This window comes from Sparus aurata, chromosome 13, assembly GCF_900880675.1.
Source record: "Sparus aurata chromosome 13, fSpaAur1.1, whole genome shotgun sequence".
NCBI lineage: Eukaryota > Metazoa > Chordata > Actinopteri > Spariformes > Sparidae > Sparus > Sparus aurata.
The window spans coordinates 31,719,521-31,747,015 of NC_044199.1; the positions used below are offsets into that span (position 1 = coordinate 31,719,521).

The 27,495-nt window shown below is 45.1% G+C and overlaps 2 protein-coding genes across 3 annotated transcripts in view; one reads left to right on the plus strand and one right to left on the minus strand.

The window, feature by feature from the left end:
- Positions 1-2,988, plus strand: part of LOC115594764 (rho GTPase-activating protein 7-like) — a 117,726-nt gene extending 114,738 nt beyond the window's left edge. For both annotated transcript variants that reach the window (XM_030439012.1, XM_030439013.1), the window contains exon 17: positions 1,119-2,988. In XM_030439012.1, the coding sequence (XP_030294872.1) occupies positions 1,119-1,227 (109 nt within the window). In that variant the 3' untranslated portion in view covers positions 1,228-2,988. The remainder of the gene's footprint in view (positions 1-1,118) is intronic.
- Positions 2,989-7,335: 4,347 nt separating this feature from the next.
- Positions 7,336-26,564, minus strand: LOC115594807 (arginine--tRNA ligase, cytoplasmic-like). The gene is made up of 15 exons (XM_030439059.1): positions 26,384-26,564; positions 24,302-24,436; positions 23,813-24,001; positions 23,481-23,589; positions 23,194-23,294; positions 22,860-22,981; positions 22,622-22,742; positions 22,104-22,233; positions 21,886-21,990; positions 20,729-20,907; positions 20,478-20,587; positions 18,761-18,866; positions 12,697-12,869; positions 10,180-10,427; positions 7,336-7,626 (listed from the first exon to the last, which is right to left on the minus strand). The coding sequence occupies exons 1-15, from the start codon at positions 26,426-26,428 to the stop codon at positions 7,517-7,519; spliced, it is 1,983 nt and encodes a 660-aa protein (XP_030294919.1). The 5' UTR covers positions 26,429-26,564; the 3' UTR covers positions 7,336-7,516.
- Between the last annotated feature and the right edge of the window lie 931 nt (positions 26,565-27,495).

Sequence of the window (27,495 nt, forward strand, 5' to 3'; positions counted from 1 at the left end):
GTCTTCTCCTGCAGCGTTTTTAAAAATGCATACTTGAAATGTTTATTCATGACGGGAATATGAAGATGCATCTGAGTTCATCCTGGAAAGCCTTTAACCAGAGTGTTATCTTAGATCTTCCACATTGTGGGCGTCCGGTCGTCCTCAACAAACCACGATCGCGTCTCGCTTAAAGGGATATTCCGGTATATTCCGAGAGATCAAGTTAGCAGACCGCTAATTTACGGAGTTTTATCAACCTCAGAAACGACCGCACGACAATAATACACTGCAGTAAATGGATCCAAATATAAACCGCCACCAAAAAGCCACAAATAATGCTCAGAACAGCACCAAACTTCAGCAACAGTACAAACAGGGTCTCAGCACATAGTCCGGGGCATCTAACCTCCGCTAGCTTAGCTGGATTTCTATTGTGAAGCTAAAAACAGACTTCAACTCTCCTCCATCAGCTTTCGGGTCGGGGAAGTCCCGACGCGACGATTACCGAGTGCGGTTAGAAATGCTCAATTCCGTTCTTTTCCCTGTCCGCTCTCGATAATAACTGTTATAAACTGGCAGGTAAGACACATATGAACTTTGATTGCTTTTCCATGGAGTCATAATCATACATTTTCATCCATGAGCCGCGGAACTCTACTGCACTCGGTAATCGACTCGTCGGGACTTCCCGTCAACAGGAAGCTGCTGCAGAAGAGTGGTAAATTTAGTCAGCTTTTCAGTAGAAATCCAGCTAAGCTAGCGGAGGTTAGATGCCCCGGACTATGTGCTGAGACCCTATTTGTACTGTTGCTGAAGTTTGGTGCTGTTCTGAGCATTATTTGTGGCTTTTTGGTGGCGGTTTATATTTGGATCCATTTACTGCAGTGTATTGTTGTCGTGCGGTCGTTTCTGAGGTTGATAAAACTCCGTAAATTAGCAGTCAGCTAACTTGATCTCTGGAGAGGGAGTCTAACACAGTTTCACGGTGATTTAGACCATGGATTAAAGTTACACCGGAATATCCCTTTAATGTTTTTTAGGTTTTCATCAGCATCTGCACAAATAAAACCGAGGAGACATCAGTGAAGTGAAGAGTTTTGGGATTATCTTCTCATGTGGTTTGTTCTGTCTTCCAGGGGCCGCTCGCAGGAGTGGCACAGCAAAGTGGGCGGACATCTTCTGGCCTCCGGTCTGCTGGCGATCCGGGACACCTTCAGACCAGAACACAAAGAGACCAAGATATGAGCGGCTGTACAGATGATGTGGAGAACTCGGTGGAGAACGCTGCAACAAACTACAGCATCGTTTTGTTTTTTGAGAGGACTTTCTCACAAGTTTATGAAAGCCCGGAGCTCAGCGAGCAGGGGAGGTGACCTCCGACGGCTTCCCCGGACCGCCCGCGTCTCTTTGGCTTCTTCTTCTGTTTCTCGCTGCGTGCCTTCACTTTTTTTTTTCTGTCAGCGACCTTGTGGATTTGCCAGCAGCACCTCGGCGCTCCCCGCTGCGTCTGCTACGCTTCACACTCGAGCTCACAGGAAAATGCAAACTGTGGCGAGCTTTGGACAAAAGGGCGTTCTGATGGAGGATGAAAAGCCGGTGCGACTTTTAACGGAGGGGGGGAAAAAAAAAGGTCGAGGTGGAAACGAGTGGGCGGAGGAGGGGGAAGTCTGTTCAGCCTGAAATCTGTTTTCAGGAGAAAGAGAGGCACAAATTTCAGGTTAAAGGGACAGTTCACCCCAAAATCAAACCTAGATCCTTCTAGTGAGTTGCAGCTGCTGTAACAATGTCGTGCTTGTGTTCAAAAGAGCAAAACTCTGCAAACATGTTTCATTTCCAAGAGGTTTTTCACAATAAAAGTCCTCAGGGAGCGTTGGATTTTCACAATTAACACAACGACCAGAAAGAGCTGAAAGTGAACTTGATGAAACTGTAAAACACATCAGATATCTGAAGGTACAAACAACGAGAAACTGAACTACAGACCACAGGAAATCAAGTTAGAAGCTACGAAAATACTGAAAGATAAAAAACAAAACGTCTTTCTCTCTGCGCTGCTGCACCAACACAATCACACGGTTAAAAAGCAAATCAGCACAACTCGGTTTTATCTCTAAAACTCTGCAACTCACACCAAAACAATCCAGATGGATGAAACAGGTCAGAGGAAAAATATGTCCAGATTCAGAGGGTCGGAGGAAACATGGCAGCTGCAGGAAAGAAGGACAGGAAACAGATTTTTGGCTTCAGGGAAAAGAGTTTGAATAAATGTTTCTGCCACTCGACGACTCGGGTGACAAGAACCACATCTGTACGGCAGAAATCAGAAAGAGACGCTTTGGTTTAGATATTTTAGTTTCATTCTGAGACAATTATCCAGATAACGCTCCCTGATGAACTGAGCTGAACTTCTGAGGTGAAACAAAATCCCACAGAGACGTTTTTTTCTTGTCAAGCTCATCTTTCAACGCCGATCCAGCTGTGACGAGGAATTAGCCCGACGCCACACGCCGTCGCATCATCTGAGCGACTGTTCTTGTGTTTTCTGTTTTTTTGATTCGTCCCTGTGACTTCGACCCGTTCTCTAACAGGAACATGTGTGTGTGTGTGTGTGTGTGTGTGTGACGGTTCAAAGACGAGCGATATCTACCTCTCCGCAGGACGACGCCACAGCTGCGCCGCTTTGAAGCGCGGCAAAGTTGTGACTCGGCAGAAGGCCGTCGCCGCGCTGCAGACGAGCTTCCCCCTCGAAACTCCTGAAGGTTTCAACATTTGTATTTATTCTCGTCTGAGGCGGCTCGTCCTATATATTCAGAGTGTCTAAAAGTTGTGAAGCAGAGCAGGTGTGTGTGTGCGTGTGTGTGTGTGTGTAAATATCTGCATCATATTTCAGATTATTTAACTTTATCTCCTGTATCTTCAATCAAATCTATTTAATTTCCAGCTTTCAGAAGACATTATCTTGTCTGTGTGCCAAACACCTAATTAAAATGTTTATTTCTCTGTGAATCTGTTTCCTGTTGTGTGTGTGTGTGGTGTGGTTTTTTTTTTGGTCTCCTCTCCTCTGCGACTCGTCTGAGTGCCAAACAGATTACCGACTGTAATTTCAGAGGAAGGTGGTGGAAGCAGCAGGCGGCGTGGAGATGAGGTTCCACACTGCGCCGCTGAAGCGCGAGAGATTAATAAGCCTGGCGGTGTTGTGATCACGCTGCACACTTCCACCCTAAAAAAAAAAACTAACTCTCACCACCTCCACTTCCTCCTCTTCCTCCTCTTCCTCCTCCTCCTCTTCCTCCTCCCGTCCTCGCGACACCCACTTGTGTCTCATTTACATGAAGCTTATTTGCATATCTTATTGATTCATCTCGGAGATCAGATAGCTGAGTCGCTGATAAACACTCGGAGCGAGAGACGAACGCCGAGCAACAAAATGTGATGTAAAAAATGCGTCTCGTGGCGAGGACATCACGCCCCGGTCTAAACAGGATTTTAAAGGGAAGAGGAATAATTTATGCAAATTACAAATAACAGAAGCACAGAAGAGCCTGCAGGCACCTTTAATTTCTCGAAGAGTCTGTTCCCTCCGTATGGCGCCGAAACACCCGGACGTGAACTCAGAATGAACTCCAGGTCGAAGGTTAAAGAAAAACAAAGCGCTCGTTTAGCTCCGAGATCACATTCGATACGTTTATGTGAGATTAACCTTGAATCAAATGACTCTGAGCGGAGGCGCCCGCATCTGCCCGGCAACAGGCCGAGTTAGCGACTAGCTGGTGAACACAGTGGAGCATTTAGCAGCTAAAGAGACGTAGTTTCCTCAGGAGGTGCTGGAGTTAATGCACAACAGCACATACTGTCACACACAGTGGCGTGCGCAGACTTTTTGAAGGGCAGGGCCAAAAAGAAGGGCACTTTAGCACACGTTTTGGCTCCTAAGAGGGCAATTTAGCACACGTTGTGGCTCCTAAGAGGGCACTTTAGCGCATGTTTTGGCTCCCAAGAGTGCAGTTTATTATGTCCTAACCCAAGGGGGCAGTTTAGTGTGTTTTGCCAACCAAGAGGGCACTTTAGCACATGTTGTGGCTCCTAAGAGGGCACTTTAGCGCGTGTTTTGGCTCCCAAGAGGGCACTTTAGCACACGTTGTGGCTCCTAAGAGGGCACTTTAGTGCATGTTTTGGCTCCCAAGAGTGCAGTTTATCATGTCTTAACCAGCCAAGGGGGCAGTTTAGTGTGTTTTGCCAACCAAGAGGGCACTTTAGCGGGTGTTTTGGCTCCTACGAGGGCACTTTAGTGCACGTTTTTCAACAATTGGGCCACATGAGGGGGGGCTGCATCCCTGCCGCCCCCCCATGCACATCACTGGTCACACATATTGTCTTTTCTTTCCACTCGGTTTCACACATTAAAGCAAACGAAGAAGAATTTTTACAGGTGAAAACTTTGTTCCCACTGCTCTAGTTATAAGCACAGGAGAGAAAACAAATCAGAGCGAAAGGATGATCGGAAAAACGTGTCTTCACCTTCACCTGCTGTGAGGATTACATCTTTTGAAACAAACGTACATGAAGGTAGCGTAAACGAGCCTTTAACAGCCGAACATCAGCATCTAAACGTTCCATAAACAATCTAAAGGTGCTGATTTCTGCAGCTTTAAGCACAAGAACACACATTTTAAAAAATCCATATATACTTTCCATCTCTGTTTGACGCCTCTAAGCTTCGCCTCCCTCAGCGGGGAGGAAGCTGCTCCTCGGAACCACTCAGGACTTCAAACGGACCTCCCGGTCGGCACCTCGCCTCTCTGATCCACCCTGAGGCGCCCGAAGGAGGGAATTAATATCACCTGAGGCCGCAGGGTGATGAGATCCGTCCATCCCATCGGAGAGAGGAGAAAGACGAGAGAGAGGGTCTCTCACTCCATCGCTCATTGGCTGTTGTCGGCTCGAGGGCGGGCATAGAAGCTGTCACCGCTCTGGTGTAGGGTGGTGATGGCGTCTGCTATGAAATGAGGAGTTTTACAGTCGAGGCTAAAACAAACGACTACTGTTGCTGTGTCTCAATCCTGTCTGCATCCTTCGAAGGCGAGTCCTTCAGAGAGACCTTGTTAACTTCGTCAGCCTTTGGAGCATTTCCTGGTTGCGTCACCAGATGCAAAAAGTGACGATTTACGCCACGCGATGTCACCATTTTCTTTCTTTCTTTCTCCTTTTGCTGGCACGCAATGAATCTTTGGGAAATGTGAGGCCACGAAGGATCGTAGCGGTGCATCCTCCAAAAACAGGGAACAGAAGGAGCATCTGGAGGAGCTTTCGGATTGGGTCAGGCCCTGAATTGAGACAGAGCATATATGTTGATACATGCAGCTTTCAGCTCAACGTACAATGTTACCCTCCACTCTGGTTTGCACCTCCAGGACGCCTTTCAACTTCTCCTGAATGTTATTTCAGAGTCGTCTTCCTCAGCGGGGAGGAAGCTGCTGCTTCCGTCTCTCCAGGCGGCTCCTGCGAAACCACTCAGGCCTTCAAACGGCGCGACTTCCCAGGCACCACCTCGCCTCTGTAATCCACCCCGAAGCACCCGAGAGAGGGAAGGAATATCATCTGAGGCCACCGGGTGATGAGATCCGTCCATCCCATCGAGGCGGGAAACGTTATTGCTTCCGCGGGCGTTATCGAGGTGGCGTGGCGGGCTCTCTCCTCCTGGAGCGACTGTCGAAACACCTTCAACGCCGTCCTTCAAACAAAAAAAAAATAATAAAAAAAACAGAAAAGGCAGCGACTCTCTGAAAGCTTAATGAATCTTTCATGAAGCCGCTGCGGGAATTATTGCCTGAGAAGGTGTTGAGATGAGCCAGAGAGTCCCGGGACAAACCGGATGATGAGAGAAGAGTACTACAACGAGGAGGAGTGTAGATATTTCATACGTTTCAGCGACGGGTCACAGGCACACATCTGCCCCTCGGATCGCCTTAACAACTCCTCCAACGGCAACTCAGCGACTCGTGATGATTCCAGGAGTCATTCAACTTTTATATCTATGGAGGAGCACGACGGTCTGCTGGGTAAAGGCAGCAGACTTCACAATTACAGGCATCCAGAGTGTGTGTGTATGTGTGTGTGTGTGTGATGTATAATTAACTTCATCAAGTGGGCTTGTTTGCGTCTCTGCAGAACAAAGCCCACCCACTCACTCCATCACTCGGTGGTGGAGGGAGAAGACTGTAATTGTCTTTATGTTGAAAGCAGCCGAACTTTCTATACGTCAGAGTGTGGAAGCGCCGGGAGGGGAAGCAATTAGAGGTGAAACGCACGCAGGACTGTTTCCTCTCGCGCTTTCAGCCGAATGTGTGGAAGTTCTACGTGATCAAAGCCTTTTACAAACTCCTCCTGATGGCTGAGACTAACAGACGGCAGCAGTGACGGCGGGTTTTTTTTGCGGGACGTGCTGCCCGAGACCGCCATTATTAGCTCAGCCGCTCCAACAACAAAAAGAACCTCGCGGCTTCCTCGTTCACGTCAATGAAACCAATTTGTCGACACAGCAGGGGGGGCGGGGGGAGGGGGGGTCCAGGAACACGGCAGAGGATTTGGACCTGCTTTGAAATGGATCCGGGGGAAAAACTCCCAGAATCCAGCGTGCATAAATCAATGGGTTTTTAAAAAAAGGAACATTCTGAGGATTAAGGAAGCTCCACAAGAGACTCCTTAAAATAACAAGTCCTGATTTAAGGACTCCAGAGTTTTTGATCACTAAAGTCCTAACACTCACTTGGAGAGCGTTTAAGCGGTTCTGGTCCGGGTCGCAGGGGCTACTGGAGCAAGCTGAAACAGAATAAACATGTAGGAAGGCAAACTGTCCGTCTGGTCTACAGTAAGTATTATACTGTCATACTTAGAATGGAAGGTTTACATGTTTTCTTGTAAGCGCTGATCGACGGGCTGTTCAGTGTCGGGTTGAAACAGCTCATACTTCTCCGGGTCACGCGGAGCAGAAAAGTTATTGTCGATGGACCAGTCGACGATTCTCTCCCAGTTCTGTCCTCCCAGGCGACCACACACCCTCAAACTGAGTATGTATATTTGGGTTGTGAGGTTTGAGCCCTTTGACATGAACAGCAACACGGAAAAATCATACGAGACGAAACACGGCAACGAAAAGTGAATGTCGGGTCGTAGCCTGATAATATTAGTTCTCACCGAAACACATGAAGAGTTTCAGGCAATAACAAGATGAAGACTCGTTGTTTTATCAAGAAAATGTTCTCGTTGTGAGATTATAAGTTTGTTCGTAGTAAAAGCACAAAAACATCTCAAACATCAGATCCACAGCGTGACAATGACTGACAGCAGACTGGATCATAGTTTGGTTCTTTAATAAAAAAGAAACTTCACATAATTTTCAACTTTTCCCTCCATGGTTTCATTTAATAACTGTGGAAATGAATTCTTAAGAGTCCGGTGAGTTTTTGGCAGCGGCGTGAGTCCACAGACTCTCGTCAGCGGGACAAAGACTGAGGCGGCGTGGATCGCTGTGACATCACATCCTGTCCACGGGGTTGATGCCCAGGATGTCGAAGCATTTGGCCATGATGAGCGCCGTGGCGTCGCAGAGCAACATCCTCCACATGTTGACCTTCACCACCTCACCTGGAGAGACGAACACACGGGAGACACACTGTTCACAAACTTAACGATTACTCCTCAGATTCATCTCGTCAAATGTTTTTCTTTCCCCTCTTTACACGATCAAAGAGGATGAGAACGACTGAACACGCCGTCTGACAGAAAACAAAATGCAAGAAGAAAGCAAAGCAGCCTGGGAAGAATAAAATCCTGGGACACAGCGAGAGGTCGGGCGGATCGTGGAGGTGAAGCTCAGAACGACACAAACAACAACAGCAGGTCAGAGGTGGCGTTTAATGAGGCCGCCGTCTCACAGCGGCAGCCGACCATCACAGCATCAAATGAGACTCTGTGACCTGAACATCTGCATCCACGACCCGCCAGGCCGAGTCGCTACACGGAGCGGACGCCAATAAAAACTGAAGTGTGTAATGAGCAGCGGAGGTCGTTAAAGGGGCGTGAACATCGAGGGCGGCGATGAGTTCGTCATCTTCACAAACAAGCAGACGGATCTGATGAGGACGCAGATAAAAGACGAGCAGAGAGATTTACCTTCAACACGCCGTTACATTTTAGAACCCTGCGATCGTCTGACGGCTCTCTGATTTATTATTTCATCTTTTACTTTTATTTTCCACGTCTGGAAGAAGCTCCCGACAGGACGGTGACTCGGGCAGGACTGACGGGCACCGCGTGTTTTCTGCGGTTTTGGCTGAAGAGTAATTCACAAAAGATTTCACGGCTCTAAAACGAGCTGCTAAGTTTGAGAGGAGAGGAAAAATACAGCGGAACTGACTTTTTAAAACCATATTGTGAAGATGATTCAATCCCCCACTGATCTAATCAATCCAACAGCATGTCTTTTACAGCGCTGACGGACTCTGTATAAAATAAAAAAGGTGCAAAGGCGGGACGGGGAGTCATTTCTGTTCATTTGTGTTAGTATGATGTCACAGAGAGGTTGACCTTTGACCTTTTGGATATAAAAACGTCTTCACCTCATCGATTTATCCTTTTAGACATTGGTGTAAAACTTTCATGCGAAGAGACAAGTCCTGCAGTTTACAGAACATAATCACCGGGAATTAATGAGTTGAGCAGATTTCACGGCCAATCGCTGGATAAGCAGGTAAAATTGGTACGATACGTAAAGATGTGTTTGGTATTTGATGAGCCGGAGATGTTTTTATCTTGTGCACAACCATCTGTGAACACATGTGAGCACGAGACAGAACTTTAGCTCAGAGAAAACAGCTGATCAAGACCTTCATTAAAGGGATAGTTCGGGTTTTTTGAAGTGTGGTCATATAAAGTACATATCTATAGTCAATCTGTTTCTGACCGTAATCACCGATCAGCGCAGCCTCAGTTTGGAGAAGTAGAGAGCTGCTCCAGCCCAGACGCTCAGCTTTGTACTGCAGTGAACGGGGTTCAGCAAAAAAGAGAAATTAACCACCTAAAACAAGGCTCACCTAAAAATATCTATAACAGTTCAAGTGTACGTTGTATAGGTAAAATTCACACCGCTTTACATCGCCGTCAGACCGCGCTTTCTTTTGGCACTACATTTTCTCAACCGCAGAACCTCCGTATCCCTACGCACTAGCGTTACTGGGCAACAGCTGATCTGCGAGCGGCTGAATACAGCGCGAGGCCCTGCTGCTGGACGAGAGGTTTACTTTCGATAAAAATGAAACTTAACTCTCCGTATCCTTCCGCATTAGCGCTCATGCGTAGGGATACGGGGGTTCTGCGGTTGAGAAAATGTAGTGCCAAAAGAAAGCGCGGCCTGACGGCGATGTAAAGCGCTGTGAATTTTACCTGTACAACGTACACTTGACCTGATGTAGATATTTTTAGGTGAGCCTTGTTTTAGGTGGTTAGTTTTGCTTTTTTGCTGAACCCCGTTCACTGCAGTACAAAGCTGAGCGTCTGGGCTGGAGCAGCTCTCTACTTCTCCAAACTGAGGCTGCGGTGATCGCTGATTACGGTAGGAAACAGATCGACTATAGATATGTACTTTATATGACCCCACTTCAAAAAAAAAAACGAACTATCCCTTTAAGTACGAACGCGCAGCTAAACGTATGTAAACTGAAGACGCTGCTCTCAAACCCGATCAAGACTCCATCACCTGTTACCAGTCAGTCATTTATCAATTAAAACTCAACTGAAACTGAGTGAAGTTCAAGTATTGTGACTCTGAATCTGCCTCATGATCATCTCTCTCACACACAGAGAACCAACAAAGCCCAACCATATAAAATAATAACCTCCAGCTGCCACAGCGCTAACTGAGAATTAGCATAATTAAACAGCTCTAAGCCTGAAGTGTTAGCACTTCAGCACGCCGCGGGGATGAAATGCTAACAGGAACAAGTGGCGGGTTAACAGACGGCTTTCAGTGAAAACTCTCTCAGAGTGAAACTTCCTGTTAATCTTCTGACTCCTAATGAGAGCAGAACAGGAAGAACTTCAGCTCTCATCTTTTATTCTTCCCATTTTTGACCTCGATGTGTGGGAGGTCTGATTTTAAGTAACTGCGGACGTGATCTCCCCCTCCCCCGCCCAGCGTACCCGTCTGTCGGTCCTTCTCGATGCAGTAGCAGCTGTCGTAGAACTCGGTGAAGGTGGTGGCGAGCTCGTACAGGTAGTCGCAGAGCGTGTGGAGCAGCAGGTCGTCCAGGACCTTCTGCAGGATCTCCGGGAACCGCAGGATGCACTTCCCCAGCTTCCACTCCTTGTCGTGGTCCAGGAGGACCTCCGTGGTCTCTGCCGCTTTCTTCAGCGTGGCCTCGTCGATGTTCGCCAGGCGAGCGATGGACCTACAGGAAGTCGGGGACACTGTTATTAAAAAGTTTAACAAATAAGATAAAAGCTGATAAACCCGCTAAAAACAGGTGATGGACTTCTTCCCCACCGCCGTCCAAAAACTGCAAGTTCACTTTACTTCCCCGACTCATCAGCGAGCTGCTGTGAGAGCAGAAAGATGTGATCAGCTCATTCTGAGATCTGTCAGTATTTACCAACAGCACAGAAAAAAGAGTGACACGGCTGCTTTCATGTCACCTTCTTTGAGACAGCACAGAGTTCCCAGATCAACAGAAACTCGTTTGTGTTGAAGAACCGAGGTCGATCCGCCGAAGATCAAAATACAGTTTCAGGTCTGAGAGAAAGCAGCTCAGTGAACAACACGTTAATCAAAAGCCAGAGACGCTAAACGCCGCGGTCGACACGATGTGAGGAACTCGTTTACATGCGTCGCTTCTCAGATACGACGATTTGCTGCTTTTTCTCTGTTTGAATTGAACTGAACTGTTGGACAAACAAAACAAGTCGTCTGGAGGGAAACTCGGAGCGTCAGTCTGATTCACACCGCAGCTCAGCTGAGCGTGAACATGCAGCGTTGGTCTAAAAAGGAAGGAATCAAAACTCAAGTATCCAAAAGACAGATGAAGGATCGATAAACATTTACTCGGGTTTAAATGAAACTGTTCCTTTGGGAGTCGATCGCTGCTTTTAAACTCGACTGGCGAAACAACTTTCGGAGCATTTTCTCTGTAATTAGAGCCAAATTATACGAACAGCTCACATAGTTATTTTTGAAATTTCCCTAAATGTTTAATTGGGATAAAGATCATCAGATTATTGATGAATGAAATCATTACTCGCCGCCTCTGAGCTACAAGATGCTCTTCTTCATGTTTTCCGTTAAGACGCTCCGAGCTGAACATCGCCGCCCCCCCGAGGTCCGTCTGAGCTTCTCGTCTTCTCTGACACTTGGACACCCACAGCGGCGGCGTTGGGGTGAAGTTGCTCTATTGACTGAACGCTGGAACATCAGATGCTCTCTGCGAGGCTGTTAAACCCCCTCCTCCCTCCCTCTCTTCCTCCCCCCCGCTGAAAAAAAGAGAGGATCAATCTTTGCCGGGCGCTCTGCCACCTCGAGTCCGACACCTCCAGGGAAGCCGGACAGGAAGGAGATCAACGCGGCGCTCTGCAGCCAGGAGACGGTCACTCGATACGAGGGGGGGATCAGGGGTGAGGAGAGATTGGGTCCCGCTGACTGGCAATACCCTGAAGACTAATCCCACAGGGGCCAGCGATGAGGATCTGATACTGGTAATGAAAGTATACTGGTGCTGGTGAGAGGAAGGACGGACGTGTCCCAGGAACTCAATTTAACTTTGAAGGTACTTTCAGACCCAAACAGACGGAGCGAGCCGGCGATTCTGTTCCCGCTCAGCGTCTTTGTTCCGTCGTTAACTCCGTCGACTCCTGGACGGTCGTTTCTTCTTCTGCGTTTGTGAACATATCGATCACAGTTTGGAAAGTTAAATTAAAAAAAATTTGAAGGTTGTTTTCTAGCGCTGAAGCTGCACTTTACAAAAACCTGCAGCATTCATTTGGTTGCAACGAAGCAAAAACGAGGAGATTTTTTCTTCGTTCAGGTAAAAAAAATATTTGCCGTTATTAATTTGTTTACTCTCCAACAAATCGTCCTTCAGGTGTTTTGGTTGCTCGGTTCAATTTTCAACCCAATCCAGTGAAAAACAAGTGATTGGTGAGGCTCCGAATTCACAAACTAATTGTTAGAAAAAGTTTGATTTTCAGCTCCAAAGGCCGAACTTCAAAAATGTAATCAAGTTTAATAAAATTACACGAGACTAATAACAACATTACAGGTAGAATGGAATATTTAGCATGTTCCTGTGCATCATCAGGGAGTGACACGCTGAACGCTTCCTTGAATTTCAGCAGTCGTTTGAAAAGAATATTGGATATCCAATATATTCAATACGCTTGTTCTGTTCCCTTTTTTCATCTCCTGGCAATGTGACAAAGACAAACATCTATCTTTGGCGGGTTCATCCACGTTCAAACAACCCACACGAGCTAAAATTTGGTGTGAAAGTGTTATTTGTCACAGAGCAGCTCTCCCAACGTTCACACATCAACCTACATCCAGCTGATGGATCACCACGGTTTCATGTTTCTTTTAGCTTTAAGAGGTCAAATCAAAACTGACCCTCAGCTGACGGAACATGCGGCAACAGGAATCAGGAATCGAGTGCAACACGGTGAACCGCTCACCTGATGCGGGTGAAGGCGTAGAGGAGGTACGCCGCCGTGTTGCCCCGGTCGTCCAACATCTTGTCGAAGGAGAAGACGTAGTCGTTGATGCGGTTGTGGGAGAGGTCGGCGTATTTGATGCAGCCGAAAGCGACCGACCTCTGGGCTTTGGTGAGCTCCTCCGGGGTCAGGACCTGCAGGGAGACAGTTCCAGTCTCGGTTAATAAAGCAGATATTTTAAAGACCGGTACGGAGCGGACTATCTGTCCGATCAACATCGCTCATCGTCTGCAGGCATCAAATATTCTGATAACTCTGTGGCTTCCATCAGCTTGTAATTACTACAGGCAGGACTTCACCTTACGCTTCTAACAGTGAAACCAGTGAGTTGAATTTAATCCGAATAATGAATCTAATTCGCTAACCTCCGGCGAAGATTTAATTGACTTATTAAGTCGCAGCCTTCCCTCGAATCTCTGCGTGACGTGACTGATACCACAGGGAGGGAGCGGAGAGAGGACGAGATCACCGAGGAACACTTTATCATATCGTTCCATTGGAAAACAAAAATACATTCAGTCGAGCAGAACATAACAGAGTGAGGAAATGACTTGACAAAAAAATATAATGACAAAATATATGACAGGAAATAAAAAGGGACGGGCCATGAGATGATATAAATGAATCGGAATAAACAGGACGAGAATAGAGTGAATAGTTGAGGACGCGACATGACGGAGAGCGGAAGAGTGACAACGTGTGATCTGATGCAAATTAACACACATCACTGGTATAAAAAATGTTTTTCTTACAGAAATAAAGTGATAAACATTTGCTGAATTTACAAGAAGGCCCTAATAATTAAGAATTTGTCAAAGATGGCATTTCACAAATAACATAAAGTTTCTCCAAACTCAACAACTCACAAAATTGAGTGTTTTTCAAAGGGAGTCTGGGGACTTTCTCCACAGGAGACAAAGAAGTAGCCTATATTGGTTATTTTTCTACTGCATTTGTAAAATTGAACAGAAATCAAATGTTGTCTTGTTTCATAACGTTAATGTAAATGGTGAAGTCAGATCAAACAGCCGCTTAATGTTGACCGGTAACACAGACGCAGACAGGATGGCACAGATCAGCTGCAACAATCTCACACTTATTACAAAGAAACAAACAACTTCATGTTTTTGCATTTAATGCAGAATTTATCAGACGGCTTAAATAATTTAGAGTTTGTCATCGACAGTGTTTCAAAGTTTATGAATTTCTCCAAACGCAATAACTCACAAAATTGAGCGATTTCTTGAGGGAGTCTGGAGACGTCATGTATAACATTTGCAGAATTAACAAGTAGGCCCAAATAGATTAATACACTAAGACTGTGTTTTGGAGAGTTTCTCCAAATTCAACAACTCACAAAATTCAGCCTTTTTTTAAGGGAGTCTGGAGACTTTCTTCTACATGTGACACAGAAGTTGTCTACACAAATTCGTGTTTCTGTTAAATTCAACATCGTCACATCAATAAAACGCCTTCTTTCACAAACTGAGTGTGAAATCAGTTGACACAGTGAAACAGCTGCTAATGTTGGCAGGTAAGACGCTCTTTGAGCACAGAAGCAGACAGGCTGGTAGAGCGAAGGCGATACAAACTGACACTTCTTTACAAGTGAGGAAACAACTTAATGTTTTGAAGTTAGGCCAAATTTACAAGTAAGCACCGGTGGTTTAGAATTTGCAAAAGGCAGTTCACAAAGTTTGTTCAGTTTCTCCTCGCGCGACAACTTTTATAAAATCATGCGTTTTGTTAAGGGAGTCTGGTGATACCATTCAAAGGCTGAAACTGTTTGTTCACAGACATCTGCTGCTAACATCGGCAGGTTAATGGAGCCTAAACATGTAAATTACATTACAGTGAACCAAATGGAAGTCAGACGGTGTGTTATTGATTCCGCCTGTTTCCTCATCTGCTTCTTTAATGCACCGTTTCAGGATGAGTGCCTCTTTAAGAAGATATTTTGAGTAAATTCTCGTCTCCTTGTCAGTTCCTGACGCGTGTTTAGAGACACAAGTCGTTTGTCGTTCCGCTAATTGTTACAGGTCCAGTTAAACCCCCGACGACGAGCCACGGCCGGGCAGGAGAGATCAGAACCGACAACGAGGGCAGGACCTCAGAGGTCAGAGAACAATCTGACAAAACAGGAAAGGGAATCGCAGAGCAAGACAGGAAGGAGATAAAAGGTAAAAAACAAAAAGAAAGAAGGGGAGTGAATAATAGAAGACAGAAGAACAGAGGCGAGTATAAAACGACACAACTGGAGAAGAGAAAATCTGAAGAGCAGCAGCAGCAGCAGCGTTCAGTTCATGGAGGCCGGGGTCGGGGTTTGTTTTAATGAGGCAGGGTTAGCAGATGGTAGACGTGGGCACCGACCCAGACTGAGAGCAGCGTGCCAGGCCAGAAGGGCCTGCAGGGAGACTCTGCTGGCACCCGTTTCCCACAACCTTCCCAGCATTAAAATCGGCGCAGTTCAACTGGAAGTCAGCGACTGTTTACACGACACCAAGTGCTCCAGATAATACTTAACCAGGTCAGGTTCTGTTGTTTTGATCCCCCTGCAAGTTTAATTTCCGATACAAACCCCTCAACATCAGAAGCAGCAGACACACACGCTCGCGTTAACGGAGGAGTGTGTGAGGGGAGAGCGGCTAACGATCGCCTCGGCTCCAGAGATGTTTTCTGGGTGAATCCGGAGACGAGATGGAACAACGAGGTCAGGAGGTGAACAATAAGACCTCACATTTCTAAACAACCAGCACACACACACACACACACACACACACACACACACACACACACAAACACACACACACTTCTTTTAACAAGGTCTGGTCGAGCTGCAAAGGAGCCAGTGATGATGAACTCTGGAGTAGCGGGAGCATCGCAGCAGCAGAGTTTGTGTGATTTGTGAGTCAGAGCGCGGCTGACACAACACAACAACACTCCAAATCAAAACTGTCCTGGATGAGAAAAAAGCTACACAAGTGGTTGTAAAATCTCTGAATCTTAGCAAAAGTTTGTGATGGATGATTTGTGACTGAAGGTGGCACGAAAACAAAGAACATCAGACTCAGAGGGAATTCATCTGAAACGCCTCGACAACAAAACACTCAGTTCAGAGTGTTCAGGGACTTTCTTGAAAATCAGTGACGTAAAACAACACGTGCATTAACATTTTAACATGTCATTGTCATTTTTTCTAATGCTAATGCTAGCATTTAGCATACTCGTCTCTGGAGCTTAAAGGGATATTCCGGTGTAAATTGAATCCATGGTCTAACACACCGTGAAACTGTGCTAGACTCCCTCTGGAGAGATCAAGTTAGCAGACCGCTAATTTACGGAGTTTTATCAACCTCAGAAACGACCGCACGACAACAATACACTGCAGTAAATGGATCCAAATATAAACCGCCACCAAAAAGCCACAAATAATGCTCAGAACAGCACCAAACTTCAGCAACAGTACAAATAGGGTCTCAGCACATAGTCCGGGGCATCTAACCTCCGCTAGCTTAGCTGGATTTCTACTGAAAAGCTGACTAAATTTACCACTCTTCTGCAGCAGCTTCCTGTTGACGGGAAGTCCCGACGAGTCGATTACCGAGTGCAGTAGAGTTCCGCGGCTCATGGATGAAAATGTATGATTATGACTCCATGGAAAAGCAATCAAAGTTCATATGTGTCTTACCTGCCAGTTTATAACAGTTATTATCGAGAGCGGACAGGGAAAAGAACGGAATTGAGCATTTCTAACTGCACTCGGTAATCGTCGCGTCGGGACTTCCCCGACCCGGAAGCTGATGGAGGAGAGTTGAAATCTGTTTTTAGCTTCACAATAGCTAGCGGAGGTTAGATGCCCCGGACTATGTGCTGAGACCCTATTTGTACTGTTGCTGAAGTTTGGTGCTGTTCTGAGCATTATTTGTGGCTTTTTGGTGGCGGTTTATATTTGGATCCATTTACTGCAGTGTATTGTTGTCGTGCGGTCGTTTCTGAGGTTGATAAAACTCTGTAAATTAGCGGTCTGCTAACTCGATCTCTCGAGAGGGAGTCTAACACAGTTTCACGGTGTGTTAGACCATGGATTAAACTTACACCAGAATATCCCTTTAACTGGAGTCCAGAAACACCAGACTGACATCACGGACTGCATTTAAATTTGGGTACAAACGTAACTGGAGTTACATCCAAGTAACTTATTTCTCTTCATGTCATTAGTGAATAACAAACTGCTGTCGCACCATCAGTGTTCAGGTCCTGGTCCTCGTCATCTTGTCACACTTTTACTTTTTCTTTTGATGTGATCAGCAGAAAAATGTGACAGCGACTGACGTATTTCCAGCAATCAAGACAAAAATGTTCGGCGGCGGCGGCTGCAGACGGGAGGAGGTTCGAGCGCACAGACGACGCAGGAAGAAACGAGGTAGATGATGAAAAGATGGAGGGAAGCGGAGGAAGAGAAGAATCGGGCCGCACACAGTCGGGCCTTCTGAAACATGTTCTGGTGGCGTCGTTTCATATTTCCAGTCCTGGTCGTGTCTGAATGTGATCACAAAGATCTGCGGTTTGGCTCGAGCCAGAAGCATTAATGGCGACTGTACAGAGAGAGAGACGGTCATTACTGTAAAATAAACCTCGTCATTCGGGGCGAAGGGAACGCCGGGCGCAAAGAGGAAATAATGAGCTGCTCACTGGACCGTCTGCCCTCGTACTAAACGGCTGCTTATCAAAAGATCTGACTGGGAATATTGATACAGAATGATTCAAATACGAGCTACAATAATGTGAAATATTCTGCTGGACACACGACTCCAGCTGACTGTGACGAAGGAACATTCAGTCATTATTCTGAGGACGGCGCAGAGACACGGAGCAGCGGTACAGTTGAATATTCACCACAGCTGAAGTCTACGGCGGTGATGCAGCCGCGTTTGTCCCCTTTTTTTATTTGATAAGTTCATTTGTCCACCGGTTTAAATCTCCTCAGCGTCGATGTGCTGCTCTGTTCACATCTCACATCAAAATAAAACGTAACTTAATCTTTATTCTCCCGAAAAAACTGTGAGGAACTTGTTTGTTTTCTTCCTTACTCTTCGTCAGCAGGAACACGAAGGTCAGAACCACATTTAAATTCAAGTGTTATACTGACTGATGTGACTGTTTTCAGCTTATCGACAAACGAAGAAATCACTGATCTGAACGAGGGATGTTTCCTAATGAGTCAACACCTGGTCTACCTGTACACAGGTGTTTCTGTAAACAGTAAAAAAGAATAAAATATGTGTCCGTGTCGCATTTTTTTGTGTCAAAATTCATAGAAAAAAGCTTCGTTTTAAGAATCAGCTGCCTTATTTTCCTAATATTTATCCGGATGTTTAAACTCAACAAGTCAACGAGTCGAGAAGTAAGAAACAAACAAATATACGGAAATATATATAAGAGCTCTTTGTAGATGTAAATCACGTTTTTTGATAACCAAATCGTATTTCAAATGTGCAGCACTTCCTGTCGTGCTAGAATCAGTTAACCAGCGTTGATAAATCACATGTCCTGCTTTTGTTATTGAAGATCCAAGTAAAGAACGACGGCAACCAGCGAGGGCAGAACGACCCACTGCCAGAGGTTTTCATCAGGACTGTTTCTTCATCACGAAGTTGTTCCAGTGGAAAGATTAATTAGTAATTAATTTCTTTGAGCATCACAGAGGAAAGTGTCTGGTCTGTTGTGCTGGGCGGAGACAGAAATCTCAAACATCAGGACAAATAAAACCAAAACTCTCTGCGTGAAAAGAGAAGATGAATGTCCCGTAAAAAAAACAACTTCTCTGTCTGTACTCGAGTTTCTTTGAACCCACTTAACTGTGTCCTCATTCACCTTGTGTCTAGTTTATGAGACAGTGAATGTGTCCTGCAGCACAGACACAGAGACTTGTTTATGATATAAAGGTGGAGGTCAGATGGTCTCTCTCCGCCTTCACTTCCTCCGTCTGCGTCCTGCGTTTCTTAAAACAGGACGTCTTTCTCACCTTGTCTCTCTCCTTCTCCTTCAGTTTGTCCATCGCCCTCTTCAGTCCCTCCTCCAGCAGGTCCATCAGCCTCACCGTGTCTCCTGACCGAGTCTTAAACTTCTTCCTGAGAAACAAAAGTTCAGAGAGAGGAGGAGGAGGAGGAGGAGTCAGTCGCCTCTACATCCCAGAACAGAACTTCCCCGGCAGGTTCTGAGGCCGGACGTTCTGTCGACAGTAATTATCATGACAACAAACGATTAGATTACTTCCTCTTGCCGACGCCTCGGGGCGATACATTTTGTACAATCAAGCAAATCAGATGAGCATTACAAGCAGAACACGAGCCAAAGACTTAATAACCGGCTCCGCTCCTCTCTTGTTTACTTGCGGCTATAAACAGCCCCCTCCTGTGGCTGCGTCCGGCCCTTATTGTCTGGATGAGCGATTATGAAAACAGCATGATAAATTTCTAATGGACTTTGGAGTCGCGCAGACATCGGCGGGCCAATTTACGCCCCCTCAGGTTACCGCGGGGCGTTTAGCAGCACTTGGTTATGGCCTCCGTGAGGCGTAACGTCAACCTCCCGCCTGGCTCGACTCTTCTTCTCTGGACGACTGATCGGGACAAACAGCCGTCTGACAGACAGAGTTCACATCACAGAGTCTGTCCTCCAATCAGACACACTGTAATCACTGCTTACTACACAACACACAGTGCAAAGTGTCACAGGGACGACTGCAAAACTGGGACTGTCAAGGGAAGAAGAAGAAGAAGAAGAAGAAGGAGGAGGATGAGAAGGAAAAGATGAAGATGAAGGGGACGAAGGAGGAGCTGGAGAAGAAAAAATGAAGACTAAAGAGGATAAGAAGGAAAAGATTAAGACGTTGAAGGAGGAGGAGAAGAAAAAAAGATGAGGAAGGAGAAGAAGGAAAAGATGAAGACAAAGGAGGAGGAGGAGGAAAAGATGAAGACGAAGAAGATGAAGGAGGAACTGGAGAAGAAAAGATGAAGACTAAAGAGGAGAAGAAGGAAAAGATTAAGACGTTGAAGGAGGAGGAGAAGAAAAAGGAAAAGATGAAGACGTAGACAACGAAGGAGGAGCTGGAGAAGAAAAGACGAAGACTAAAGAGGAGAAGAAGGAAAAGATTAAGATGTTGAAGGAGGGGGAAGAGAAGATGGAAAAGATGAAGACAAAGAAGGAGGAGAAGAAGATAAAGATGAAAAAGTAGAGGAAGAAAAAGGAAAAGATGAGGATGATGAAGAAGAAGGAGGAAAAGATGAGGATGAAGAAGAAGTAGAAGAACATTGTGCGTTCGTCCGTCTCTGGGATCATCCTGCAGAACTTTTGTGTGTCTGTTGTGTTTGTGGAGCAGCGTTTTATTTGTTAATACAGTCGAGTAGTAAAGTTGTGTTTTTATGTGTGATAATAAAAGTTGAATCAGCGGTGCTAAAGATACAGCGAAGGACATCCAGATGATTACAGTCTCTCATTGTTGAGACGAGCTGCTCGGCTCTGTTGCTGCTCTGACGTCGGTGATTTAGATCCTTCTTAAACTGTTATTAGTCTGAATACGGAGGCAACACTCAGACTTTAACGGCCTCAGCACAAACAAGCAAATTTAAATCTTTAGTGGTAAAAGACAGGAGACAATTAGCTTAGCTTAGCATAAAGACAGGGCGGACAGTTGGCCGTGGCTCCATCAGAATCCTGACATGACTCAGATCTGAACTCACTTGTCTTCTCCCAGCACCACCCCGAAGCCTGCGTGCTCCACCCGGGTCACCTGAGGGTTGTACCATCCGATCATCTGACCCGCCGCATACAACAACTGGAAGTGCATGGCCTACAAGAGAACACACACACACACACACACACATCTCAGTGACATATCACATAAATGTCATGTTATTCTTCTCAGGTGAACAGAAGACGTCCTGTAGGTCGGTGGAGCCTGGAACTTCATTACACTCCTCTCTCCACCCACCTGTCCGCTGTCAGTGACGTAGATGATGATGTCAGCCTTCTCGTCAAAGAGTCGGTTGTGCAGCGCCGCGAGGTCCGACGTGTCGTAGGTGTAGCCGCCGTCCGACTTGACGACGGTGAGAGGCACCGAATGACCCGGGACGAAGACGATCTTACGACCCTCGTCCAGCTGCACGAACCCTGAGGAGGGAGGAAGAGACGGAGGGAGGAAGAAAATGGTGTTAAGAGAGAGAAATAATATGGGTATGATTGGAGGAGAAAGAGGAGATGATGAGTTAAGTGGAGAATGAAGAAAGTGTAAAAAAGAAGAAAGAATTGAGGGTAAAGAGGAAGAAATTACACCAAAAAAACAGAGAGGACTGGAAGAGATTAATGGGACGATACTGCCCCCTGGTGGTCAGATTGGGAAACACCTGATTACAATTAAAACGAATGAGTTGAAGTCCAAAAATGCTTCAACAAAACCTGCAACAACCCGATTACGATTTTATGTTAAAGTGGATGAAAAATGAATCCTAATCCGACAACAGGTTCTTCTTTTTTCTGTTCAGAGCCTCGCTGCCTCCTCGTTCCTCCGTCCTGCCTGTGTACGATGTCGATGCACCACTGAAGGATGTCTCAACTCCCAAAATGTCTTTTGTGTTGTTGTTTCAGTCAGTCAGAAAGGAACAGTTCACCCAAAAATGTCTGAATGCTGTTGCTCTGTTTTTGCTGTGAAGCTCCAGAAATGTTTTGTGGACTAAGAACCTGAACGCATCCTTCAAGATGATGAAACACATGATCAAACTTTTACATGTGCAGCGCCTCGTAAGGCACGGTTGTAACCTCACATCATGTCACACTGGGAATTAGACTACAAGTAATTCTACAGTACAAATTGTCACGAACACCTTTCAGATGATAAAATACAGCGGCAGGCTCGAACTAAACCCTGAACAGATGTTGCAGCTGCGCCAGGCGTCATATTTAATCGCTGTTCTGACGGACACAGACGTCTCATTCTGTTTAATATCTGTCGCTCCTCCTCTTCTCCTCGTGTGTCTCGTCCTCGCCTCCTCTGCTCGCATCTCATCTGAAGGGGCCAAGTCCAGAGGAGAGGAGGAAGCAAGGGAGGGAGGGAATTAAATAAGAAGAGGGAAGTCCCTGCAACACACTGACCTTTATCCTCGAACTCCTTCACCACCTTCGTCATCATGTCCTGGTAGTACGACTCTCCTCTCTCGATGATCGTGATGTCCAGACAGTCGTAAATCTTCTGAAACTCTGAATCACAAACAGTCGCCATCTGAGCGTCAGTGTCAGGAGAAGGTTTTTATTCACACCGTCAGCAGCTTTGTGTGTTTCAGCGAGGATCACTCCTTCACAAACACTCGTACCTTGGCGGGAAACATCACAGATGAGGTTCCAGCCTTTGATGAAGTCGGGCTCTTTGCTCTGCAGCCTGACGACGCACTGATACGCCCGCTTCTTGAAGTCCTCCTCCTCGTCGAAGCGCTTCTTCGACTCCTGGTGGAGGGCAGAGGGTGACGCAGACGAGAAAGAAATGAGGGAACGGAAGACAAAATAACGGAGGAGATGAAGGAAGTAAATGAGGTGAGGAGAGAAATGAGGGAAGACGAACGCAGAGAGAACAGATAACAGTCTGCGTTTATACGTGCAGGGTCGACTTCACCGAACACGAGGCTACACAGAATATTCTTACATCAACCGACGTTAAATCTCATTAAATCTACTTTTAAAACTGACATGAAACACATCTAGTGAACCATTTCTCCCCCTCTGAACTCTGGCAACATATTGGAGTTAAATGTGTTTGTAAGTCTCCACAAATACAGCAGCTGACTAAACCCGATTATTTGAGCTCACACAAGCAGATGGCGTTAGAATAACTGACTTTGTAGAAGGCCTGCAGGTCGCTGATGGGCGGGGACACGGTCAGGTAGTTTGGGAATTTATCCTGCAGGTGAGCGATCAGCATCCCGAACTGAGTCCCCCAGTCCCCAACGTGGTTCAGCCTGGAAACAGAGTCACAAACAACAAAAGAGACTTGTTTCATTTTCTATATGAGTAACTCTTTACTTCTGTATGCGAGTCCAACATCAGCAGGTCCAGTGAACGGTGACTGAACTGACCTGAGGACGTCGTAACCCAGAAACTCAAAGAGTCGACACATGCTCTCCCCGATGATGGTGGAGCGCAGGTGGCCCACGTGCATCTCTTTGGCGATGTTGGGGGAGGAGAAGTCCACCACCACCTGATCAGAACCGACAGACGGAGACACAACTGAAGGTGAGGAAACGATAAGAGCTGGAGGAGCTGGAGGAGCTGGAGGAGCGAGTCTTCCTGCTTCAACCGTGATGTGGTGATGGAGCCACACACAGAGACAGTTTCTCTCACTTCTCATGTTATACAGCTGTTCTATATATCTGGATCTGCCTTCAGGCTACATGTGGGAGTGTGACTGACCTTCTTCTTGGAGGCCAGAGGCGGGGGCTTCACTCCGTTGACCAGCAGGTTGCTCAACAGTTTGGAGACAAACTGCCTCTTCAGGTGGATGTTGATGAACCCTGAAGACACGAAGACATCAGAGAATGAATCACAGACAGACGACAGAGAGAGTCAGTGAGGACGGCTTACACTATTAGTTTATGTAGTAAACCTGGAAGTTCAACTGCTGGGAAAGAAAATGTGCTGTCTTTGAATAATTATACATTTGGCGCAGTGAGGAAACGTCTCCGTGTGTGTTTTTGTACCTGGTCCTGCGATTTCAGTTTTCTGGACGAGCTCGTTGTCTGGGAGGTTCTGGATGATCTTCTCTGCGATTTCCCTCGGGTTGATTTTCATCCCCTTCGCCTTCAGCATCTGCAGCACCACAAAGTCACGAACATGAATGTTATAAATGTCTGATGACAGGTCTGTTTATTACTCAGAGGAAAGGACTCATTTTGAAAAAGTGTGTAAAGAAAACAAAGGTTTGGAATTGAACAAAATTCAAGACTTTCAGACATCAGGCTCCCCAGATTCAGTGAAACGCTCATTTAAAGAGTCATTTCCTCTGATCCTCGCACAGCCGCGGCGCTCTCACCTGAGCCATGGCCATGGCGCTGTTGCACTGGTAGTCTCCGAACTTGGCCTGCTGATTGGGCGCGACCACCAGCGGGGGGTTGTCCAGCTCGGGGCACGCGGCCCGGATGGCCTCGCCGAAAACCTCCTGGAGCCGCTGGTTGATGTTCAACATGGCGTGACTGCAGTTAGTCTTCTCCTCCTGCAGGCCCTGAGGACAGACGGCACAGCGGCTTCATCAACATGACGATGAAGAGGAGGAAGAAGGAAACATACAGGGAGGCTTCGATGAAGAGCGACGGAAATAAACTAGTGTTTATATGAAAAAAATGTTGTTGCAGTTCAGCGTTTGTTTCATCAACTACACATTAAAACTCCAAAACTGTGTCAAAATCCCAGAATACTGTAAATTAAGTTGCTCAAAAAATCCATAAATACTAAAATGATCTACCACATAAAACTACAACACCAGCATTTATACAAGAAAGCAGTTAGCAGATTGCTATCTGACCCTCTTCAGGATGTTCAGGCGATACTTCAGCTTGTTGTTTTCCTCCCGCAGCTCCTCCAGACGTGCAGATGCGTTCAGGTTCTGTGGGTTCTTCAAACTCTCGACCTCAGCAGAGAGAGTCTGGATCTCCCGCTCCTGGAAAAACAAAATGTAAAACAAAACATTTAACGAATCTCTTAAATGTTTGATCCGGAGTTACTTTCACTTTGTGTCGAGTTCAGAGTCAGAATGAAACCAAAAGATGCCTCGCTGCTGGAACCTGATGCAACAAAGATTCAGATTACAAACACCGAACTCTCATATTACATTACAACACTTCTTCAGATTGTGCTGGGTGAAATGTTTTAAACGTATTTTACCCATTCATTTATTGTTATCTTTTGTTTTTGTCTTATGTTTCGCTCCGATTACAACCAAATGATTCACTTAATCATCAACAGAAAACTAATCAACAACTATTTTTATAATAAATCAAGTGTCAAACATCTCCTGGTTCTCGAGTTTCACATGTGAAGAGTTGCTACTTTTCTTTGTCGTGCATTATAAAAGTTTTAATATATTTCAGTTTTTGACTGCCGGTCCAACAAAGCAAGCAATCTGAATCTGATCTGTCATAGATAAAGAAATCTGTTCTTTATTACTGCAGAACTTGACTGAGAATTATGACGTTTTTAAGTTCTATATTCTTCAATATCAAAAGTAATTCAGTTATAGTCGTCCGTACATCCATGAGTACATTGCAAACAGGAACTGCTGATAGTTAATCAGGCCGACATTTAATGTTTGACGATGTTTGATGGTGCTAATTGGCCTAAATGTGAACAAATATACCAAAAGACAAAAACAGACTTCAGCTGCAAACATCACATCTCGTTAAAGACCTCAAAGATTATAATTATTGAGACGTAGCTCCAAAAAGAAGCTCAATTTTTTTGTCAGGTGGACCCACATTGTTTCTTATCAGAGACTCAATAAGGTAAATTGCTGTTTTTACAGCCGCTGTAATCGTATCGTGCCGTTATCTGAAACCAAAAACACAATAAAATGTATTCTTCCGTTTGTTCAGGAAACGCTTTGAGCAACAATCACTGCTAATGTAGCACTCTGACCCAGTAAGGGAGGAAATCTGATCATAAATGAGACTCAGAGATAATTATTGCTTCACAGTTCAGTTCAGTCAGAATGAAACCAAAAGCGGCCTTCTCCGCAGAAAATGATGCAACAAACATTCAGATTGCAAACTGATCACAAGGCTCTAAACTGTAACTCTGCCTTTTAAATATATTAAATCAAATTATGAATTGTTTACTATGACAGAATAACCACACAGGATCTCCTTCAGGACCACTAGAGGGCCCCAACAAGAGTTTAACACACAGACAACTGGAACATCATGTTAATGACAGCTTACTGTACCTGTAATATGAACCTTTCATTTTTATTTAACTGATTCGTGAGGCTTGTTCTGTGTCATGTGTGATTGTGTCTGTGTGACTCAACGTTAGAGCAAACTCTTCTCTATGGAGACCTATTTACTCGCACAAAACCTCATTTAAATATCTGCGTATTTAATTCCTCTAAGAGTTTATTTAATATTTTCTTAATTATTACATTGATTGTCAAGACAGTCGCTGATCTAAACATTCTTCTTATAAATTCGGCATCAAAATTAGATATCAGGTTACAACACGACGCTTTGTATCAGGTAAACACACTTGACAGCCGCTGTCGTTCACCGCTGATGTGGCGTCAGAAAGTAGCGAACGACATGACGAATGACAGAAGACAGCAAATGTTAAAGTTACATTTTTTAGGAAAACGAGTGAGGTTTGGTACAAGATTTAATAGCCGAATATGACACTGATGAAAACTTTCTCGACAGACATTTTGTCTTTAGAAGAGTCATGTTGGTATTTCTACTAACAAGCACAAACATCTCAAATTGGAAGTTTGTTTAACGGGGTTTGGCGCTGCGCCTGCTTCTGAACACCGGTTTGTAGCTCATCTGTCTGACACCGGTACACACACACATTTAGCCTGTTAGCTAACATTAGCTACATCCCCCACACCCCGGCCGCTCACCTGCTGCTGCAGGCGGGCTGTGCACTCGGTTACTGGGTCTCCCATCTCTGTGAAACACCGGAGAGAAACTCTTCTGTCGGCTGGATGTGGAAACTCGTGGCTGATGAAACAAACTGAGGCAGGAGGAAGAAGTCCACAACTTTCAAGTGCACTTCCGGTACTCGGAACGACTTCTTCTTCGCGTGGTTAAAAGGCGGAGCGCAAAACGTCGCGTCAGGTGTTTACCGCCACCTGCTGTGTGTCTGTAGAACGGCTTTAAAGCGTGTTTACTTCATTACTGTACTGAAATACACACGTGAGGTACTTTTACTTTGTGTACTTCATTACATGCTTCTTTCTAGACTTCTTCCAGTCAACTAGTCTACAGGTCATATAATAATATTGTTCTTATTACTGCACTAAATTCATTTAATGCTTATAATTACCTGCTGTACCTTTTTTTAGAATTGATTTTTTAAATGAAAAGTGGTTTCCAGGAGCACAAAATAAAAAAATTAAATAAAAAGTGCCAAAATAAAAAAAATAAACACACTAATAAGATGAAACGCACCCAAATTAATAAAAATGTACCCCTAATTGATAATTCATTCATTTTAAACCCATGTATTTATCTCTGTATTATTTTCTCCTGAAATAAAATATAAGAAAACCAACATATTGTCACCAATACAACATTTACTTCAAATCAACTAAATAACATATTAGTCTTGTGAAATAACACACAACGTTAGAGATTAACCAGATTCCAGTGTTTTTTGAGGACTAAGACTGCAAAGAAAATAAATAAAATGCGTTTGGTAAAATAACCTTATAACTATTCATATATTTTTGTATCAATTTTTGTAGTTTTTTCTGTATTATTTTCACTTTGAAATAAAACAAATAATAGTTTGTTCACTGTCAAAAAGTCTAGTTTTCCCTGAAAAAGGGAAATGTGAAACAAATCATCGCTGAAACAAATAAAAGTAGAACAATAAAAACCACAAAACACATGAAAATAGAAGAGAAGAACTTTTTTTATTTGTTGTGAAACTACAAAACATATTGTTTGTTTGGTATTTTTTGTGCTGGTGAAATATTTACAACTCTGGTCGACAGTACAGTGTCTGAGA

Excerpts from the sequence above, each read along its gene's own strand:
- LOC115594807 (XM_030439059.1), bottom strand. The coding sequence starts at position 26,428 with ATGGGAGACCCAGTAACCGAGTGCACAGCCCGCCTGCAGCAGCAG. Across the intron at positions 24,437-26,383 it reads CAGCCCGCCTGCAGCAGCAG|GAGCGGGAGATCCAGACTCT; the intron begins GTGAGCGGCCGG and ends TTGTTTTTCCAG. Across the intron at positions 22,982-23,193 it reads CTCTGGCCTCCAAGAAGAAG|GTGGTGGTGGACTTCTCCTC; the intron begins GTCAGTCACACT and ends GGTTCTGATCAG.